Raw genomic sequence first — 23,497 nt, forward strand, 5'->3', positions numbered from 1 at the left:
GCGAGTATTTAAAGGACTGTGTGGAGTCTGTCCTAGAGGTCAATGAATCCGCGAATTTTGGCAGGTCTCTAGCAATTACGTGATTTCCCCTCCAGTTTCGGCGGACAAGGTCCCCCGCGCGACTCCTCGCGAGGGAGTGTCTGGTACGCGGTGTTGATCTGGCACACGTAGCGGCCCTTGTCCCTCCTCCTGCACGTTGCTGATGTGCAGGAACCACGTGCGGGTGCTTGTCGTGCGACAGACACGCCGATGCGCGGGTTGCGCGTGATCACGTGGTTGTGCACCGTCAAGATGGCCGACTGCTCGAAGTGCATCCACGCCACCTGCGTCACACGCCTTGCCCGCGCTGTTGGCCAGCTCTCTCTCTCTCCACTCACACTTGCTACAAGTCCACTACCCCTACTGCCGCCATATTGGCTGCCATCTTGAATTATGATATTCACCCATAAATTAAAAAAAAAATATTCAAAATAAAACAAATACGGAGAGAAATAAAATAAAATAAAAAATTGTCACTGCAGGCGGTGGTCTCGTTCGAGGTGCAGTACGCGCCGCCCGACGGCCCGGCGGGGGGGCCCTGGCCGGACGGGGACGACGAGCAGCAGATGCTGGTGGACATCGAGCAGAACATCGCCAACCTGGAGCGCAGCCTGTCGCAGGGCCGGCGCGGCAGCTGGGGGCAGGAGGAGGAGGCGGGCGGCCAGCGGGGGGCGGCGCGCGTCTTGCGGCGCGGCGGGTCGCTCAGCGCGCCCGAGAAGTCGCCCGCGCCCGAGCGGAAGAGGTCAGTCCTTTTCCAGTGAAACTAATGCGCTGAGGGAAATACAGTTGGAACGAGGGGAATATTTAGGTACGTGGTGGAGAAACCAGAAGAAGAATAGATATGTATGTGGTGGGGAACCAGGAAAAAAGAGGAATAGATGGGTACGTTGTGGGGAAACCAGAAGAAGAATAGATACATATGTGGTGGGGAACCAGGAAAAAAGAGGAATAGATGGGTACGTGGTAGGGGAACCAGAAGAACAATAGATATGTATGTGGTGGGGAACTAGGAAAAAAGAGGAATAGATGGGTACGTGGTAGGAGAACTAGTAGAGAAGGGAAACAGATAGGTACATGGTGGAGGAACCAGGATAGGAATAGATAAATATGTGTTGGGAGACTCAGAATAGAAAGAGAATTGATAGGTACGTGGTGGGGGAACCAGAAGAGAAGGGAAATAGATAGGTACGTGGTGGGGGAACCAAAAGAGAAGGGGAATATATAGGTACGTGGTGGGGGAACCAGAAGAGAAGGGGAATAGATAGGTATGTGGTGGGTGACCAGAAGAGAAGGGGAATAGATAGTTACGTGGTGGGGGAACCAGAAGAGAAGGGGAATAGCTGGTACGTGTTGGGGGGGGGGAACCAGTAGAGAAGGGGAATAGATAGGTACGTGGTGGGGGAACAATGAGAGAAGGGGAATCGATAGGTACATGGTGGAGAAACCAGGAGAGAAGGGGAGTAGATAATAGGTATGTGATGGGGGAACCAGGAGAAGTGGAATATTTAGATACGAGGTAGGGGAACCGTTAGAGGAGGGGAGTGTGTTAGTGGCTACGGCAATCGAACACATGTAATTGCGGTTGAATGGGAAGATTTCTAGAGGCCAAATAGGTATGTAGCTTAGCATGCTATATGCTATTTTTAACTGCTGGAAGGGGAGATGGAAGAGGAGAGGTAGAAATGACGCAGCAGTGATACTACATAAATTGAGATTATAATGTGAAAAAAAACAATTATATTTTTAAAATTCCAAAAATATCATTGCAAAGAATAAATACTGGGTTGTGAATGGCTGACTGCGGCATCGCGTTTCGCAGGAGCTCGACGCTGAAGAGCGTGAAGAGCTTCATGCGGCTCGGCAAGCAGCGGCCGCCCCGTGACGAGGAGGGCCGCCCCCTGCTGGAGGCGGAGCCGCCCCCGCTGTCGCGCTCCGCCAGCCTCGTCTCGTGCTCCAGCGAGGAGAGCCTGCAGTCGGGCCCGCCCCCGGAGGACCGCCCCCGCTCCCGCAGGTACCACTCCCTGCCCCCGCTCCCCAAGGTACACCTCCCTGCCCCCAACTCCCGTAGGTACAACACCCGCCCCCAGAGGGCCGCCCCCGCTCTCGCAGGTACCACTCCCTGCCCCCGCTCCCCAAGGTACACCTCACTGCCCCCGCTCCCGTAGGTACAACTCCCCGCCCCCAGAGGACCGCCCCCGCTCTCGCAGGTACCACTCCCTGCCCCCGCTTCCCAAGGTACACCTCACTGCCCCCGCTCCCGTAGGTACAACTCCCCGCCCCCAGAGGACCGCCCCCGCTCTCGCAGGTACCACTCCCTGCCCCCGCTCCCCAAGGTACACCTCACTGCCCCCGCTCCCGTAGGTACAACTCCCCGCCCCCAGAGGACCGCCCCCGCTCTCGCAGGTACCACTCCCTGCCCCCGCTTCCCAAGGTACACCTCCCTGCTCCTGCTCCCGTAGGTACAACACCCGCCCCCAGGAGACCGCCCCCGCTCTCGTAGGTACAACACCAGCCCCCAGGAGACCGCCCCCGCTCCCATAGGTACAACTCCCCGCCCCCGGAGGGCCACCCCCGCTCTCGCAGGTACCACTCCCCGCCCCCACTCCCCAAGGTACACCTCCCTGCCCCCACTCCCGTAGGTACAACACCCGCCCCCAGGAGACCACCCCCACTCCCGCAGGTACCACTCCCTGCCCCCACTCCCCAAGGTACACCTTCCTGCCCCCGCTCCCGCAGGTACCACCACTTCCTGCCCCCGGCCCTGCACGACCGGTTATTAGGAAAGGACACATATGGAGCACTAGTCATGATACGTGAAGCCATTTCCCCTCCTACCGCCATTTCCCCCTGAACATCACACACCAATATGGCGGTAGTTTTGTTTATATTTGTATCAGCTGTTCTAGCCTACTTTTACTAACAACTGCATTTAAACTGTTCCGAAGGAAATTAGATCAAAATGTTACTGGTTAATATGTTTATATTTATATCAAATGTCCAAAACTAATCTTCCTACCATAAATGTAATGATGTGAGTTGACATTTTTCTCCAGTTTAACCACCAATACATGTACAGCTGAAACATTTGTAAACAAACGGCCGCCATATTGGTACGTGTAGCGCACTGAAGTCCTACTCCCCTTTTGGCTTCACCCCACCTCGCCTAGAATCGGACCTCACGCTCCATCTGTATATTTCCGTGAACTCTGTTCGCAACACCCCAAGCGGGCGTGAACCTCGACTATAGACTGTTCGACTCTTGGATTGCAGTGCACGGCTTATGAAGCTCGCTTTTTCCAGGTAAACATGAGTTCGAATGGGTTAGTCTTGTGACCTCCATGGTGCGCATAATTAACCACGCTTTGCTACCACTTGTTAAATTACAAAAATCTGCCAACGTCAGTTAAACGTTGGCGTGACCAAGCTTTTATATATATTTTTTTTTGCATCAACTTTCTTCCCTTGCCTACTAGCCAATAGGAGGAGTCGCCCTCCTCGATAGAACCCCACCCCCTCCTTCTTTTCTGAGGGTCCTTCTGGTTGCTTTAACTATACGAGCTACCTCTTGACACGGGTGAGTCTACCACTACCGTCGTCCTAGTCTCTCTAGACTTGTATATGTCGGTCCAAGACCGAAAAGTAGAACAAGTATCGAGGTGATACTAAGGTGTAGTTCCCGCAGATTCAGCACAGTTTTCCCTCTACACAAGGAGTACCATCGGAAATTGTTGTGTTGAGTTTTAGAGATGTTAATCTCGGGTTGTGCTCAGCGTGATTTTCTTCCGCGCCCACGGCTACTCCAACTCCATCATGTGAGATGATTGTCGGATTATTCCCCACTGTGGTGAGTAGAACTCCATCACCCCCCCCCCCCCCCTTCCCCACATTTTATTCCCATTTAATATCTTTACGGATTATTTTGCAAGTTTAACTTTTGTGGACCTTACTATATCTGCCTTTATTGTGGAGACCTTTGTGTTACAATTTACTATGTATGTTCGACTTCTTACTTTCTGGAGAAGATTTGAGACCCAGCCTTCAGCTATCATCTTCTGTCCTTCCTTGTCCATCAACAATTACTGGAGACAGGAAAAATTTGCGAATTCATTTCGCGATAGGCTAAAATACAAATCGTTATACCTCAGTGCTGCCTCTGCTATTGGTTCACAACTCACACCTGCATGACTCTGGGCCAAATGAGAAACAACCCGACCAAAGCTTTATACGAATCACGCGCTGCAACGCTGGAAACGTCTCACAAGACAGCGCAGCCAATGAGTGGGGTGGCATTTGACCGAGTGTACGTAGAACTATGGGAGTTCATCCTAAGGTTCATTGAACCCCGGGAATTTTTTCCGGTCCCTAACATTTTACTCTGTTGCCGCGTGGGTGCCTTCACCTTGGCCTTGAGAATGGCGCGAAGGTCGCGGGCTGGTGGTGGTAAGTCCCCGGGAGAGGGGAGGGGGAGAGACTGCGTCAGCCGGGAGAGTTGTGCGTGTGTGAGGGAGGGAGGGGGTTAGTCTGTGGAATCCAGGGGAAAGGCGTGTTTCAGCCCCCAGTGCCCCCCCCCCCCCCCCCGTCCCGGATATCGATTCCGACGGGCGTCGGTTGCCAGATGTCGGCGTGACCCCGGGGGGGGGGGGGGGGGGAGGGGGGGCTCCTCGTGTTGACCCCTGGATCGCCGTCTCTCGTCCCGTGAGGCTTCCCAAGGAGGGGACATCCGAGCCATGCTTGTGCCCCGTTGAAAACGTGACAGTAAGGCCGGGTTTATAGAACACGCAAGAACGCAGAAACGCAAGAACGCAGGACGCGACAACCGCAAGAAATTCACAGTCGTTTATAAAAAAAAAAACGCAAGGACGCCGGCCATCGCCAACGTCAAAAAATAAAATTTCAGGAATAAGTCATGATTATTTTTAAAATCTTTGTTGTACTTATCGTACAGGCAGGGAAAATTTTTGTATAAGCTGAATAAGAAATTCATCAGCTTCCTCCATTGCGCTGTATACACTAGAAGAATGCCAGCCCAAAACATAAATAAAGAAACACAAGCATAACGATTACAATCGCAGAGTCTTCTATATGCATTACATGACAGTTTCAGTTTCCACATACTAAAGCAACCAGTATAGAAGGCCGAAACGCAAGGAGAAAACGCAAGAAGTAGAAAGTTAAACAACTTCTGCGTTGCGTTCTTGCGTTCTTGCGTGCCTTGCGTTTTTTTATAAACGTGCTGGTAGAAGAGTTAAGGTTGGACTTTTACCGTAGTTGCGTTTCTTGCGTTTCTGCGTTCTTGCGTTTTTTATAAACCCGGCCTAACTCTTCTACCAGCACGTTTATAAAAAACGCAAGACACGCAAGAACGCAAGAACGCAACGCAGAAGTTGTTCAACTTTCTACTTCTTGCGTTTTCTCCTTGCGTTTCGGCCTTCTATACTGGTTGCTTTAGTATGTGGAAACTGAAACTGTCATGTAATGCATATAGAAGGCTCTGCGATTGTAATCGTTATGCTTGTGTTTCTTTATTTATGTTTTGGGCTGGCATTCTTCTAATGAATACAGCGCAATGGAGGAAGCTGATGAATTTCTTGTTCAGCTTATCCAAAAAATTTCCCTGCCTGTACGATAAGTACAACAAAAAATTTAAAAATAATCATGACTTATTCCTGAAATTTTATTTTTTGACGTTGGCGATGGCCGGCGTCCTTGCGTTTTTTTTATAAACGACAGTGAATTTCTTGCGGTTGTCGCGTCCTGCGTTCTTGCGTTTCTGCGTTCTTGCGTTTAATATAAACCCGGCCTAACAGTAACAGGTTTTGTCCATATTGAACATATTAATGTGAAATAACAGAAAGAAACCTAAACTATACAAATGGAAATAAATTAAATCCACACATACCGAAATGAGTCGGAAACGTAATACAACAAATAAAATCACTTAATACAATACAAATTGAATTATTTGTACCTAAATGTAATTAAATAAATAAAATTAAGTAAAATTACATGAAAAAGCATCAAAAGAACCCATTTATAACGAAATAAATGTACATTAATAGAAACGAATTTCAATGATTAAATTGTGACGAAATAAATCAAAGGAAAGGACTGAAATGTGTGGTTATGTTTCCTAACTGTACATTTTAATGTGCTTATACGCCCGTGATTTGTAAAAACAATTTATGCTGTCGTCCTACTGTTTTATAACAATTTTTGTTTGTTTGCGTATGGGAAGCATAATGATTGAATTCAAATTACATATTCTTAGTTAATAAACGTAGATTTGATAAAACAGTAATTTTTCAATCCCCCCTCAAAATCTCATTTCTCTCAAATTATTCGTTCGTGATTTGAAAAAAAAAAAAAACAGGATTGTAAACGCTCGAGTGACGCACCGCAGGGTGCATTATGGGAAAACGTGAGCGGCTGCAAGCCACGCGTGGGAGTGACGATTAGATTCGCGCCACTGGGAGGTTATGTTGGAGCGTGTCTGTCATTTGTTTATTTACAATTACGATGCAGTTTGAATCAGGGGAAGCCTAAGATGTACATCAAGTTCTGTCCCTGCCCGAACACGCCCGAATATTCACCTTCGGCCAACCTTGGGTTTATTTATGTATATTTATATTTCTCTCTTTATTTTAATGTAGCTATACTAACCTAACTAACCGTCCATAGTGTTTTAAAGTGTTTTAATGTAGCTTACCTAACCGACACTTTTAATATTTGAATACATTTTTCCTGCGCAAAAATAAAACAAATCCCGAGGTTGGCCGAAGGTGAATATTCGGGCGTGTTCGGGCAGGGACAGAACTTGATGGACATCTTAGGCTTCTCTTGAATCAGTGGTCGCTGTTCGTGCTGATCGAAGGGCATATATTCGTGTATCTGACGCACGCACATACGAAAGCAGTCGTCAAGTCATCCAATCATCATGCGGGACATAACAGCCTACGCGTATTCACACTATAGAACTGTAATTTCGCTTTGTCGTTTAAAACAGAATTTTTATTTTTACGTGTAGAGTGTCTTAAAAGTAGAAAATTTAAATGAATTTTAAATTCTTAACCAGTGATTATATATATTCTTTATTCATGCTAGGATTTAAATACTAATTGGTCTTCAAGGCTCTCAACACCACTAAATAACACTTATTGAAGTGATAAAAACCATTTATGAACTATTTAACTTTAGTAATATTATTGTTTTAATTCAAACGAATGGCATGAAAACTATTTTTTTCCATGCAAAATAATTTAGGATATTACGCCCTCAAATACTAACTTCAGGGAGGAAGATGTAAATATGTTTTCTTGTTGTTTTCTCTTGTGAAATCACGTACCAGAAAGCTGTTTGGAAATATTACTTATACTAGCTGCCCGACCCGGCTTCGCACGGCTATACTAATGGAAAAAAATTAAGCCACATCTCTCATTTACAGTAATGGTAAATAAAAAAAATTCAGTGAAAATTTATTACAATGCTGTATAATGTACCGGAGAGAAAATGAATAGCACCGATGGTTTCCCGACTCGTGCGCGCAACGTACAACTGATGTACCCGTACTTCGCTACGGCAGTCTACAGGCAGATCACTCTTGCGCCGCTCATTATACATGCCCCTCCTTGTGGGTACGCCACTGCCGCGCGATGCCCGTTGCCATGGAGACGCAGAAGGCATGAACAATGCAAAATCCTGTTCTCATGCAGACAAAGTACCCACTGTTGCCTGGTTTTAACCACCCATGGGATCTAATTTTCGGAAAATGTCATCCTGCGTAACATAAGGAACATTACTGTGAAGTTTCAAGTCTGTAAAATTTATACTTGAGAAAAAAATGACAATTTTTGATATTTAAAGTACCCGCAAAATTTAAACGCTGATGAAGACTGCACTAACAATGGATAGTCGTTAACTTCTAGCACCTGCGGCATCGTCAACACACACTTCGTACGTGTACTGCATGTTGTATCCAACCCCCTCCAACGCATTTAATTCTAAATTGGACTTTTAGTAAGGATCCCTAATGTTATTGATAATATAATATAGCCTATAGCCTTCCTCGATAAATGTACTATCCAACACTGAAAGAATTTTTCAAATCTGACTAGTGGTTCCTGAGATTAGCGCGTTCAAACAAACTCTTCAGCCTTATAATCTTTATATATATATATATATATATATATATATATATATATATATATATATATTTCTTGTGTGCGTGTGTATGTCACTGAACTCCTCCTAGACGGCTGGACCGATTTTGATGAAATTTTTTGTGTGAGTTCACGGGGATTCGAGGATGGTTTAGATTCACAATTGGATATTTTATCTCGATTCTGAGTTAAGAAAAAACTAAAAAAAAAAAACACGCTTTAAAAGCAAAAAAACTAAGCATTGTTGATAATTAGCCTCCATGGCAACGGGCTTTTGCATTGTTGTTGCCTTCTGCGTAACCATGGGAAAGGTTTTTGGTAACGGCAGTGGCGTGCCCAAGAGGAGGGGTATGTATAATGAGAAGATACAAAATGTCCAGAGTAGAAATACTTACCGCCATATCCATATCTCACAAAAAGTACATTTGGGCAGGGCAATGTCTGTCGGGTCCGCTAGAAAGATATATAGAGATATATATGTAGAAAGATATATAGAGAGATAGAGATATAAATAGAAAGACAGAGAGAGTTATAGAGATATACATAGAGAGATAGAGAATTAGAGAGATAAAGAGATGCTTAGTATACGTTTAAAAAATTGATTGTGGCATTGCAACGCATGCCGGGCATTATCTAGTATTAGTATAGATATAGATTGACCGTTTCGGGGTGATTTTGATTGTGAATTGTCGCGCATAAAAGCATTTTTTTAAAAAAAAAAAAAAAAAGGACGTTCAGTTCTGAGGTTTGCCTGGTGTTTGCTCACGTGTGTCGCCTCTATCGAGCCGTCAGAAGGGCTATTGGCTCTCGGGGGTTGTTTACACCCCCTTCAGTCCGAGCATCCATCACCATGCGCTGTCGTCGCCACCTACAGGGTGTGCGCGCGCTCTACCGAGGAACCAAGCTCTAACTTACGATCATTTTCACGAACACCGCAAGCCTGCGTTCGTTATTAAAACTAGTTAATCGAATTCTGTCCTTTGCACACCGTTCTGAGGTGCCGAATAGTTACTGTACTTTCAGTTGAAACTTATTTCCACCGTTTAACAACTGTTTAAGTTGTCGCGTTCTTTGAATGATTTATGCGATGGGGAACATTAATCTAATTTTTTTTACGCCATTGTTGGTTGTATTGTATGTCATGAAAAAATCTCAGTGGTGGAAAAAAAATAACTACGCTAAAAAACAGAAAACAAGCTTAAATAAGCCTACGTGAAAACTTAAATCCGTAGACAGCACTCACAATTTCGAGAGAAGAATCGTAAAAAATATTGCAGCATAGATGAACATAGAAGGCTTTCTAAAACAAAACAGTTGTGATAACGTTGATAGCTTATTTTTAATTTCTTGCACGTTTTGATTATAATCTTGATACCGAACGAAGAAAACGCCCTTTACAGATGAACAAGGCTAATTTAAAGGCAGAAAGACAGCAACACAATATTTATATTGAAGCACTAGCTGCCCGACCCGGCTTCGCACGGTTGTATTTATGGGGGAGAAAATGAGACCAAATCTCCTATTTACAGTTATAATAAATGAAATAAAATGAAAATTAATTAATTTTGACAAAAACTTAATACAATGCTTTGTAATGTACCGAAGAAAAAACGAATAGCACCGATGGTTTCCCGACTCTCGAGCACGCAACGTTGTCATGGAGACGAAGTACCCACTGTTTCCCGGGCTTAAACACCAATCAACATTGATAATAAGTTTATTATTAATTACAAATTATTAAGAACATTAATCGAAATAAAAACTACCCTATTTCTCAAGTTGGAAACAATTACACATAAATGCCAATTTTCATCGAAATCGGTTAAGTGGTTTAGGAGTCCATTGAGGACAAACATTGTGACACTAGATTTATATATATTAAGATGTGTCCTTCTCGTGAATATGAAATTTTCAAACAAGTAAAATGGCGACATTTAAAAGACGTTGATTTAAAACCAGTTTTGACGCTGTTCAATCTACCGCCAGGATGGCCCTTCAAATAAACGGAATCAACCACCACAAAGAAACGATACACGAACTACATGATTAGAGCCAAAACATTAAGAACATAAAAAAAAAACACGATAAAGACGAAAACTGTAGGCTTCGTGTGACAAAACAATTGTGACTTTTCGGCGACAATAATGTACGTCGCCCTTCTCTTTGATATTTATTATTTGATTGTTTGATCTTAAATACTGCAAGTGATCTTCGAATTCGATTAGGTAAAAGGCGTGGCTCAAATTCGGCAAGGAATATAATCCAGTTAGTACAGCGTGCCACTAAAACAGCCGCCATCTTGGAACGGTGAACCAGATTGAATTGAAAACGTTCTATGTTATTTTCAGGTATTCAAGCTTTGTTATTTTAAAATTTCAGCTCTTAACAGTCGAGTTTTTTTTTCATATGTAATATATATTAAATAATTTTAATATTTATTCCGTTGAAATTTAATCCCTATGATAGCAGCACTTCTATTAAAGCATGTTAAATGAGAACGGGTCAAATAAATGTCAATATTTGGTTTAAAAAAACACATCAAATCTTAATGTATGATCAAATAAGTAATATTTATTTGGTTTTCCCATCATCTCTTTTCAGTAGTTTTGAATAGTTATGCGTAAAAAAAAATTTCACAGACATTGCACCATCCGTGAGTATAAAGGTTTATCTTCAATAATAACATTTAAGCTGTAAAGCTTTTGATACGCTAGAAAATAATCATTTCAATTTCAAACTAAAGCGCAATACAAGCACAAAATTCGATTCGTACGTAACCCCCATTCGTTTGGATTGAATCTCGGTTTCCGCACAAACGCGCGAAGTAATTGGATGTGTGATGATTATTGACCTACAGTCCTCGACCACAGGCTAATTCATCCATCTGCGAAACACGACCAGAGTGGGTGGTTGTGGAGTCAAATTAAGCAAGTTTATGTTTCATGATCGTATTGGCTTATGTTCCGCTCGGCAATAATCGCGTGTGGGGAACAGAGGATTCACAGTGATCCGTTGCGTCCGTTCGCCATCCGTCCGTCATCCGTCCGTCCGCCATTCGTCCGTCCCAGGGGCCTAGCCAGGGGGGGGGGTTAGGGGATCAAACCCCCCCCCCCCCCCTTAGCACCAAATTTTTAATTAATATCTTATTCATCACTCAAACAATTTCATATTAAAATTAATAAAAATTTTACCATTACAATATTTAAATTTAAGTACCGAAAACTGCTAGAATAGCACTATTTTACACCTTAAAATCCAAATGTTCTCGGGGGAGGACCCCCGAACCCCCCACTTTAATACGGGGGGGGGGAAGGGGGGCCATGCTTCTTAACACCCCCCATACACAAATCCTGGCTACGCCACTGGTCCGTCCGAGAGATTCACAATGATCTGCACAGGATCTCCACTAAGATGCTTCCAAATGACTAGAAGGCAAACATTTCAGAGAAAATATATCTTGTAAATGTTTACTTGAGGTACGATGAAGTACATGTAATCACTTATAAAGCATTAAATTAAAATATTTTGTTCCAAAACATTTTATTAAAAAAAATGCCTGGTTTCCAAAGAGTGTTCTGCTATAGCTGATCGTAAGTTTTCATGTTTATGGTAGCTGATATGTTCTTCAAACCCTTGTGTTTATTCTCCTGCAAGATTTACCTATGTATACTTTTCCGTGTGAACATGTAAACTTATACACACCGGCTAGATTTGCGGCTGGAGTTTTAGCCTTGACCGAGGTCACGGACCCCTCAATCTTGTTTATAGGTTTGGGAATTACCTGTATTCTGAGCTTCCTAAGAATCCTGGTCACTTGGTCGGATATTCCTTTAATGTAAGGGATGAAGGCTTTGTCAGGGAGATGCTCGATCTTTTTCTCTTGAAGTGACTTCATGGTTTTATTAGTTTCTGATTTTGAGTAGCCATATGCTTGAAGAGAAGTTATAGGTGTTTCAGCTTTTCCCCAATATTTTCCTCTTCGCAAATGGCTGTAACTCTGTTGATCATTGTGGAAATAACAGTTATCTTATGATATGGTGAGTGTTGTGAATTCGCCTGCCTGTCTGTGTGGGTTGGCTTTCTGTTAACAACAGGTTTAAGTCCTATCCATGTATCTTCAGCAGTCTGTGGTGTTGGCACAGGCTGAAGTCCCTGCCACGTATCTTCAGCAGTCTTGTGGTGTTGTTCGGCACAGGCTGAAGTCCTTGCCACGTATTTTCAGCAGTCTTGTGTTGTTCGTCACAGGCGGAAGTCCCTGCCACGTATCAATAGCAGTCTGTGGTGTAGTTCGGCAAAGGCTGAAGTCCCTGACATGTATCATCAGCAGTCTGTGGTGTAGTTCGGCAAAGGCTGTAGTCCCTGACATGTATCATCAGCAGTCTGTGGTGTTGTTCAGCACAGGCTGTAGTCCCTGACATGTATCATCAGCAGTCTGTGGTGTTGTTCAGCACAGGCTGTAGTCCCTGCCATGTATCATCAGCAGTCTTGTGGTGTTGTTCGGCACAGGCTGAAGTCCCTTCCACGTATCTCCAGCAGTCTGTGGTGGTGTTGGAGACAGGCTGAAGTCCCTGCCATGTATCACTAGTGGTGTGTGTTGTTGTCGGGCACAGGCTGAAGTCCCTGACGCCGCAGACGGGCTCGGCGCTGAAGGCGCAGGACTTCCAGCTGTGCGTGACGGTGATCGAGGCGCGCCAGCTGGCGGGGCTGAACATGGACCCGGTGGTGTGCGTGCAGGTGGGCGACCAGCGCAAGTACACCAGCGTCAAGGAGAGCACCAACTGCCCCTACTACAACGAGGTGAGCCCCACCTGATTGACCATGAGGTCCTGCGCGCCATGAGTAGAGACCGGAAAAACTCGCGAATTCATTTTTGCGGTAGGCTAAAATACAAATCGTTATACCTCAGTGCTGCCTCTGCTGTTGGTTCACAACTCACCTGGATGACTCTGGGCCAATGAGAAACACCCGACCAAAAGCTTTATCGAATCACAGGCTGCTACGCTGGAACGTCTCACAAGACAGCAGCCAATGAGTGGGTGGCATTTGACCGAGTGTACGTAGAACTATGGAGTTCATCCTACAGGTCATTGAACCCGCAAATTTTTCCGGTCCATAGCTATGAGGAGTTCTTCGTGACTCACGAGGATTACAAATGCATCTACGAGGATCGCTGTGCCTTCGCCCGCCTGTTGTCCGAAGTCGCTTGGCCTTTTTTTTTGACGTGATAACGTCTTATAAATCGATGAACGCCGGCTGCACGCACGAAAAAAATTGTCACGTTCCGCCTGAGCCGGAGCGTGCAAGAACCGGCCAACCGCCGTGCGAGAAAAATTATTCTATAATATCAAACAGGTTTTAAGGCGGGCTCTTTTAACTAATTGTTCGTGATCATATTTAAACAAAAATTATTTAAATTAAATTTGCAAAAAAAAAACTTTTAAATAATGTTTGAAAAATTAAAAAAAGTATGCTATTTTTCTTCAATGTGTTATTGTGACGTTATCACGTAAAATTATCGTCCGTAAACCGACTTTACAGACAATCCCCCGGTTTTTTTTTATTTCTGTCTGCGACGAATGACCGATGTTTCGATCGGCGTTGCAGTCGCCATCATCAGGGTATCAGCTACCTACCAGTAGGTATCTGCTAACCTGAAGATGGCTATTGCAGGGACGAACAAAACGTCGGCGAAATCTTCGCTTTTCAACTCGGAAAAAAAAATCCCCTCCCTCAAGCCAAGCAACTTGATACAATGGAATGATTTCACCAATAAGTGGAGAACAACTTAAACTATTTAGGCGAACCTTAAAAACTTAACTATATTACCAAACACATGCTGTAACATACAAGGCAGGAATCTAAATTCCGTGTCACCTAAAATAATATTACTAAAGCTATTGAAATAATAGAATGATATAATATAAGAACTAAAGATCAAACTACATTTAAACATGTGGAAAAAATAATTTAATTTCTAAAATAAATAATTTTATTTGTTACTAGATAATGTCCAACATGCATTGCTATGCCTCTTTCAATTTTTTTTGTTATTTGTTTTTATGTATCTATGTATACACATACAAAGCATCTTTCTATATAACTATATATATCTAACCATATCTCTCCATATCACTCTATCTTTTCTATATTTATGTTTCTATACATACATATCAATATATTTCCCTATTTATATCTATCTCTCTATATTTCTATATATCCCCCTCACCCTGCTTTCTATATACCTCTGTATATTTGCATTTATCTATCTCTATGTACCTCTATAGCTTTATATAACTATAACTATAACTTCCTTTTAATGCAGTTTTTTGGAAATACGCCATTACAGTTTTGCACTGTGTTTCAAACTTATATATTACTAGTCAAATTATTATTCCACTAAAATGATTTTTGTTTTGTGTTTCAGTACTTCGTCTTTGATTTTCACATGCCCCCAGTCATGCTCTTCGATAAAATTATAACGTTGTCGGTAAGTTTTGTTTCAAATGTGTTTCATTATTTAGCCAATTGTTAAGCATGTGGTTATTGATTTTGTGGTTAAATATTTGATAATCCTATAGATTATATTATAAATCTTCTGTTTTAACTTAATGCATATCTGATAATTTTGATATTTATTGTAGTATATTAATATTAGTTTTGGATGTTTTATCTCTCCAAATGCAGACATTAATTTGGTATACTTAGATTAAGTAACAAATTTAATTTTTAGTACCATATATACATGTAAGTTACACTTGTTTTTTGACAAATATAATTTGATTTCAGATAATGTTTGTTAATAATTTAAGGTAAATTAGGAAAAGTTATCTGAATTTACAAATACGTGCATGAGCTTTGTTCATAATTTATTGCATTGCCGTATTATCATTTTATACTCATAACTAAAAAAATTGCACACTATTATATTATTAAATTTCTAATAGGCTATACCATAAATAAAATACTATATGATAATATTCCAGAATGAAATTATGAATTGTAAAATGTATTGTTTATGAAAGAGTACCTTTTATTGTGAATGTAAACTTTTTTTTTAGGTGTTGCATTCTAGAAAGTTATTGTGCTCTGGGACAGTTGTTGGCTCGTTCAAGATTGATATGAAGACGGTGTATGATGCTCCTGGTATTTCCGCACAACATGAGATACAGCATCTTACAGATACATAATGAAACTGAGCTCCAAACTTTTCGCCACACACAATTACTTCGATTGTATTCTTGCAATGCAGCTCGCAGTAACGTTAAGAATCAATTTTAACAAATTGAATATATAAAGCAAAATTCACGTTGGTGAAACTCTTATTCTTACAATCTGGTCTAAGTGCAGCCGTTTGATTCTATTAACTTGCCTTCAAAACACTGTTTGAACATATTGGAGGAATCTAAGTGTGTGGCAAAGTGTATACCTGCTGACTCTTCATTTAGGAGTTGAAGTGTATTTTTCAATATCTGACGTGTATGGCTAATTCTAATTTGTTGATTGAAATTTAATCACTAACACGCACAGCACGACATCTTGTTCATAGCAAACGCAATTGACCATGACCTTCAATTTTACGTTTATTGAAAAAGTAATTCGTTTCTATTCGTATGCAACCAACTTAAACCTTATTGTAATAGAACTTTCGTGGGGTAAAAACATATCTTTTAAAATTTTCAGAAGCTACGCTTGTGATATTTTGGGTCTCTATGTTATTTGGCTTATTTCTGCCGTAAGTTTGCTTTCATATAAATTTATTTTAGAAACTTAAAACTATGTTTCTCGAACGAAAAGAATTATAAGTTTAAAAAAAACTAGCAGGTACAAGATTATTTAGCTGAATGTTCATTTCGAAATACTTAGCAATTTTTATTGGGCTTTTGCTTTTTTTGATAATCATCCCGATATTTATTTTTCGATTTATTACTAAGAAATTATTTTAACACTAACCTCATATTTTAATCTGGCTAAGAAAGACCGTCATTTATTCAAGTACAACAAAGAAAAGCTTATTAAAACGTAATTTTGTAAATGAACTGATTCAAATAAATATGTGGTGAGTAACTAGAGGTTTGGAAAACACATGCGGCAAAAAATTAAAATCAACAAAATTGACTATCCGCAGTTGATGTGTGTTGTGAAATAGTTTCGGAACTCTGTTTCTATGCGTGTTTTAATACTTTTGTGGTTGTTTGCCTCAGGAAAATTGCACTGACACAACAATTCCATTCTCTTTGTAAATTCTTTTTTTTAACTCATTCCTCTTCACTTATTCTGCTTGTTATTTCTTGTTATGTTTCTGTATGCCAATTTTTTTTCTTTCTTTTTTTGAACTCGTCAACAGGTACTCCAATCAAGAAACATTCTCAGGTCTAACAAAATGCTGGGCAGCTTTAAGTTAGATGTGGCAACGGTGTGGTCCCAGCCAGGTACAGTCATAACTGTGTACAGTTTGCAGTCACTTGTGTAGTGTGCAGTGCGTTGTAGTCACATAGTGTACATAGAACACGTCTATCAGTGTTTCTTTAGTGATCGGTGCCTACTGTAAAAAACATAGCCAGACAGGTGCGGGAAAAATTTTTTTTTACAATATTAAGTCTATAAAAAAAAAAAATTTTAAAATTCTCAGTAAATTTAAATTTAAATAATAGAATTTTGGTTTTCTCAAAAAATTTTATTTTTTCTGCCTAAATTTAGGTAAACTACAAAAAAAACTAATATTAATATTTACACATTTGAATAAATTTCTAACTTTTCACTGTCAAAAATTTGCCAATAGTTAATTATTTCATTACAAATAATTTATGATACTTAAGTTATCTCAAAGTTGTTGTTTTAGTGTAATTAAAACACTATTTCTTGAAAGAAATATTCTAAAAAGGCTTTTAAAATTAGTTAAGTAATTAATGCTAAGGCATTGTCTATTTCACGTGAAATACTGTCATAGTTCCCTTACATAAATAAAATTAATGAATTCTTAAATGGCAAAATAATGTAGGCCTTCGAAATATTATCAAATTGAATAGGTATTTAGTTCAAACCACATACTAATTCAAATTAAAATAATTTTTTTGTTATTTTTCTAAAAAATCTCACTTCTCTGTATTCAGGCCTAAGTCTAAACGGTTGTTTATTGTAAACAGTACAAAGATTTTCCCATATGTTCCATGTGGGAAAATGAAAATATATGTTCTGAATAGATTATGCCTTCTTAAAATTAGCACGTCGAAATAACATCAAAAACAGTCTGACGTGAATTGGTAAACCTCAGCAAAGCAGACATAGTTGAATATGTTTTAATTTTCTGAGCATGAATTTGGGTTTATCACGCATCTCTCCTTATCACATAGTAGTAATTTATCACTGCACATACTATACTATCTGCACTGTCACGTTTTTATGATTTTTTTTGTATGAACTGTTTAAGTTAGTGAAGTAAGAAATTCATTGTTATAATAACTTTAATAGTTTAAAACCTAATAATTTCTGATGGTATGGCTCAGAAATTGTACTGCATTTACTGCTTGCATTAATATTAAAAATGCCCCTTTTTGCACAGCCTACAGGTTTAGGTAGATTTCGAAGTACCTACCTATTCCTTCTGGAAATATTTTGGATACATCTACAAACTTCTGGAAAATTTTAAGTACTTAATGTACTTAACATATTTATGCTCTCCAATATTTCAATAATATTGATTAAATAAATGCTCATTCCAATGCAGAAAAAATATTACGAATGTTTTTTAACTCAATGCTTCCAGCATTTGATCGCTTAGAAATAATTTCATATTATGCCAACTAAGGTAATTATTTAATTTTTTTGATCTTCAATCACTATTTTCATCCCTTGCATTAATAACGTGGTCATATTAAAAATTTGCTTTGCTCCAAGGTTTAAGATAATATTATGATGGTTTAATATAAATTCAACTAATTTTATACTAAAAAAGTTTTGAAGTTTTTTTTTTTTTTAAATTTCAGTGCTTAATTTAAAGGTAATTATTAGTTTTGTCAAAACATTGTTTCAGCCAGAGTTTTAGATGAAGTTTTGGATTTATACAATGAATTATTATAACGGATGTGATACAATATCTATAAAAAAAGTAATGAATTTTTTTTTAACCCTGTAATTTCTACCCCTTGCAGTAATGGTTGGTTACATTAAAAATTATTTTAACAAAAGGTTTATATAATATTTAGAAAGTTAGGCAAAAATAAGAATGGATTCGATAGTGTACATGGTAGGGAAGTTTTATTTATTTTCTAATTCCAACCCCAGGTATTTTCAACTCCTTGCAATATTGGTTTGTATTATAAAAAATTATTTCAGATAAAAGTTTTAGATAAAAATTAATTACGGCAGTTATGGTGTCCATAAAATATGATTTTATATATATATGTTAAATTAAATACCATAAAAAATTTTTCCGAAAGTCACACCATGATAACTGCAACAATATGTAGTATTTCTTCTAAATCTACCTAAAAAAAAAAGGACATATTTCTGTTTCTGTGAGTTGTATCTGATTAAATACAACTTAGAAATTGTAATGCATACTACATTTAGGCCCAACCCACTGCTTGCATTAAAATAAAATGATAGGAGTTGCCTGGCTTCTGGGTTGTAGCCGCATCGAAGGCGAAGATATCACCGACGTTTCGTTTGACCACGCAGTTTGCCATCATCAAGGCTTTTGTTGCAAGTTCTCCTGTCTTTTAATACTCTCCCTGAGAGGGAAAAGTTTCCCAGTTGGCTGCAGCTGTAGGCCAAACAGAGCCTTCCCCCTTTTCTGGTTGGCCTGTTGGTTTGTGTGCAATCGTAGCAGGGGCTTATGTGATTGGCTGGGGGGGTGCTGGCCAATCAGTGGCCTCTTCTCTTCTGGTTGGCCAACCAGAGGCGACCTCTGTTTTGTTGAATACAGAGCTAGGTTTTGAAGATTTTTGTAGAGTGGCTTAATTTGTATCCATTTTTGAGGGGTGTTTTTAATATTTCTACCGTTCCTAAAGAATTCTACAGAATCTCCGCCTTTTGATGCGTCTACAACCCAGAAGCCAAGCAAATCCGGACATTGCCCGCGAAAACCTGCGATCTTTGCTGGTAAAATAAGAGGCCTACTTACATTCACATGTATCATTCTTAATGTATGCATACCATTTTCTTCTGTGTAAGTTTATTAAATAAAGTAATTCACATAAAAATTTCAAAACATGTAATGCTCAAAACTTTTTTTTTTCTTCTCCTTTTTGAATTTTTTAAATCTTAGTTGATGTTATGCGCGTGTTATGTTAATTTTTATATTCACCAATGAGTAGAGACCGGAAAAAATTCGCGAATTCATTTCGCGATAGTCTAAAATACAAATCGTTATACCTCAGTGCTGCCTCTGCTATTGGTTCACAACTCACCTGGATGACTCTGGGCCAATTAGAAACACCCAACCGAAGCTTTATCGAATCACAGGCTGCTACGCTGGGACGTCTCATAAGACAGCAGCCAATGAGTGGGTGGCATTTGACCGAGTGTACGTAGAACTATGGGAGTTCATCCTGCAGGTCATTGAGCCCGCGAATTTTTCCAGTCCCTACCAATGAGGTTTATCTATATACCGACTGGCCAGATCTGGGAAGTACTAGGCTTGGCGGGTTCCTCTGTGGTCGTGCGTACAAAAATGTTGCGTCCACATGACAAGGAGGAAGGACTGACAATTATTCTGACGAAGAACACACATTTGAATTCTGTCGGATGCATTCTTGTACGAGTTCTTGCACAGTCCACTGCACTGCCTGAAACTTCATATCAGCCGACACAAACTCTAACCACCGAACTTGTAAATACTTGCGACATCCAACAAAGAGGAAACTTCCTCTACTTTCTTCTTTTTAAGCGTGAGGAGTTTGAAAATGAATGCGCACCTCCTGGCGTGTCCGTGTGACGTGACAATTGTTTTTCGATGCGGATACTCTGTAACAAAGGAACGTCGCGGTAGGGATCCCCCAGCATTGTTGCGCCATGCTTTTGCTGTGCGCCATTTGTTTTTGTTTTTTTTTTCCAGATCACCAGTTCTACCACAAGTGGGCGCTTCTGACGGATCCCGACGACATCGCTGGCGGACCGAAGGGCTACCTCAAGTGCGACATTAGCGTCATCGGCAAGGGAGACACGATAAAAGTTCCCCCGAAAAGCGAGAAAGATGAAGATGACATAGAAGCGTACGTATAACCATTGTCATTAAGGGGGTGCATCCCATTTCAGGTCATGATTTTATATTTATATTAATCACTGATCAACTTTTAGACTTTTTCAATTGTTTAACTTTCACGAAATGAAAAATATATACAGTGCATACGTTTTGCATAGTTAGCTGCCAAAGTTACATTTTTAACAATTTTGGGTTGTACAAATAAGGAGAATTTAATTTATTGCAGAACTGAAACTGTTTAGGTTTAACTGCAATGCCACTGGCTACTTCATGATATGGTTTGCATTTCTATCACAAAAACTCATTTCATGGTTCTTGGCTGCCAAAATCATAACAAATTTGAGAATTTTGAAATGCCAGGTAAAATTAAAAATGACAGATATTTCTAATTTTTACATTTACATGAAAACAATCTGTATCACTACAAATAGTGTTTGCAGTATTAATGGGTTCGGATTCTTACCCAGGCATTTATGCCGGTGTTGTACAAGCACCTGCAGTTATTTGATAAACCATTCCCTGAATTGCTTTCCAGTATTAACTTCAAACATAATAAGCATGATACAAAAAACAAAGTCTATTTATTGTATATTCAACTAGCTTTTCCATGGTTTAAAAGAAATATTCTCGAATGAAACATCAATTAAAATAAAAAATTATGTGCCAATATTGGTATTATATCAAAAAATGTATTTTATATTTGCAAAAATAACCATAACCATATGTTGTATAAAGTTGCAAGATCTTTCTTGTCGTAGTATTTCAAACAATCTTTTGGCAACTGGTGTACGAAGGAATTTTTTGTAAAATACAGATTTTTTTTTCTATACGCAAGAATGGACAAGAAAGACGAATACACAAGCACTGAAAAACTAACAAGCCATGATCACCCTATGACAAATGTGTGAACAGAGAATTCCCTGAAAGGAAATAGTCTGGATCAATACATCGCGGCATAGACTAACACTGTGGGCTGTAAATGACAATACAGGTATAACCAGAACAGAAAATACAGACAAACAACCACTTTGGATAATACAGCGACAAACAGACAAACCCAGCGATAACAAAGAAAACAGACATTCTGTAAAACACTACTAATTACATCCACGGAATTCTCTGTGCTGTCTAAGCGATCACACATGATTTGATGTGTGTTTGTGTATTCATTTTTCTTGTCCATTGATGTGTTTTCTCTATGGTATATAGTGAAAACAGCAGTGATGTATGGCCATTAAAATATTTTAAGTCTACATTCAACCTCTGTGCATCTGTGCCCTTCGTGAGACTTGCGAATGTAGCCCGGCTTACCTTAATGATTATTATTTTACTTAATATGATATTACTTATTTATCTACACAAGTTTATCTCTTAAAAATACATACATTTAATGTGAACAGCAAAAATTGTAATTTAAACCTAAGTGAAATAAATATGGCTAGGAAAAGCTATTTAAATTTTTTTTAAGAATGATTAGTAATGTCATATTCATTTAAATTTAAATTTAAAAGAAATTGTTTGTGGAGATTTTATTGGAAGAAAACATTGATATTGGTTTTTTAAAAAAAATTTTAGTCTTTCAGTACTCGTCAAAAATGTGTAACACCTAACCTCGGTAACAAGCAAATTCATAAGGCCTCACGCTACAAACATACTTATGATATTAAACTCTAACATGAAATTTAATGTAAAAATTCTTTAGTATAATGCAGAGCGTGATAAATACACGCATATTGTTTTTTTTTTTTTTTTTTTCCAGCATTTCTTGACGTGAACAGTTTCCGCAACCCGCCACTAGAATTCGCTGCCGGAGCAGCTGATTTTCGCCAAGGAATTTTTGTTAAAATACCATGTAATAAAGTTTCCCTTTTGGGCTTTGCGAACTTTGGTCCGCGCCGTCTCCGCGGCAGACGGCAGCACCGTGGTTGCAAATTTCCAGAGACCGGAAAAAATTCGCGAATTCATTTCGCGGCAGACTAAAATACAAATCGTCATACCTCAGTGCTGCCTCTGCTATTGGTTGACAACTCACCTGGATGACTCTGCGGCCGATGAGAATAACCCGACTAAAGCTTTATCGAATTGCAGGCTGCTACGCTGGGACGTCTCACAAGGCAGCAGCCAATGAGCGGGTGGCATTTGACCGAGTGTACGTGGAACTGTGGAGTTCATCCTACAGGTCACTGAACCCGCGAATTTTTCCGGTCCCTACACATTTCCGTCCCGTGTCCACAAAAAGACTCCCTCCGAGGGCTGAGACACTGCGCACCGGTGTCACGTGACTGCCTCACTGTGATTGGTCGTGCCGGCAGGAACCTGCTGCTGCCGGACGGAGTCCCCGTGGAGCGGCAGCGCGCGCGCTTCATCGTGCGGGTGTACCGCGCCGACGGGCTGCCCAAGATGAACCTGTCCATAGTGGCCAACGTTAAGAAGGCCTTCACCGGCGAGCACAGGGACCTCGTTGACCCCTACGTCCAGGTGTCCTTCGCCGGCCTCTCGGTGAGACATCTGTACATTTGTACATATGTACAGTTGTGAATCTGTATATATTTAGTACATTTTACATCTGTACAGTTGTGAATCTATATATGTAAATCTGTACACTTGTACATCTACAGTTATACAACTGTACATATGTACAGTTATATATCTGTACATTTGTACATCTGTACAGTTGTGCATATATATATATATGTAAATCTGTACAGTTGTACATCTGTACACTTGTACATATTTACAGCTGTAAAGTTGCACATATATACACTCGTACATATTTACAGTTGTACATCTGTACACTTGTATATCTGTACAAATGTACATATGTACAGTTGTCATCTGTACAGTTGTACATGTGTACATTTGTCATCTGTACAGTTGTACATCTGTACAGTTTTACATCTGTATAGTTGTACATCTTTACAGTTGTACATTTGCATGAAAACAGCTCCGTCACTAGAAAATACTGGGTTCGTATTCCTACCCCCGAGCATTAATGCTCTGTGTTGTCCCAAGTGAACCGTTCCCTGAATGGCTTCCCAGTGTTAACTGCGCACATTGATAAGCATGATTTTAAAAATAAATTAGCCTCGAATGGAAAAAT

The 23,497-nt window shown here is 40.2% G+C and overlaps 1 protein-coding gene across 3 annotated transcripts in view; it reads left to right on the forward strand.

Annotated features, from left to right (window-relative positions):
• The window catches only part of LOC134538147 (otoferlin-like), a 171,314-nt gene that overhangs the window by 95,338 nt on the left and 52,479 nt on the right, over positions 1-23,497 (forward strand). For all 3 annotated transcript variants that reach the window (XM_063379189.1, XM_063379190.1, XM_063379191.1), the window contains exons 4-10: positions 522-781; positions 1,859-2,050; positions 12,806-12,992; positions 14,620-14,682; positions 16,540-16,624; positions 20,251-20,407; positions 22,710-22,896. In XM_063379189.1, coding sequence (XP_063235259.1) covers positions 522-781; positions 1,859-2,050; positions 12,806-12,992; positions 14,620-14,682; positions 16,540-16,624; positions 20,251-20,407; positions 22,710-22,896 — 1,131 coding nt within the window. The remainder of the gene's footprint in view (positions 1-521; positions 782-1,858; positions 2,051-12,805; positions 12,993-14,619; positions 14,683-16,539; positions 16,625-20,250; positions 20,408-22,709; positions 22,897-23,497) is intronic.

This window comes from Bacillus rossius, chromosome 13 (genome assembly GCF_032445375.1).
Source record: "Bacillus rossius redtenbacheri isolate Brsri chromosome 13, Brsri_v3, whole genome shotgun sequence".
Classification (NCBI taxonomy): Eukaryota; Metazoa; Arthropoda; class Insecta; order Phasmatodea; family Bacillidae; genus Bacillus; species Bacillus rossius.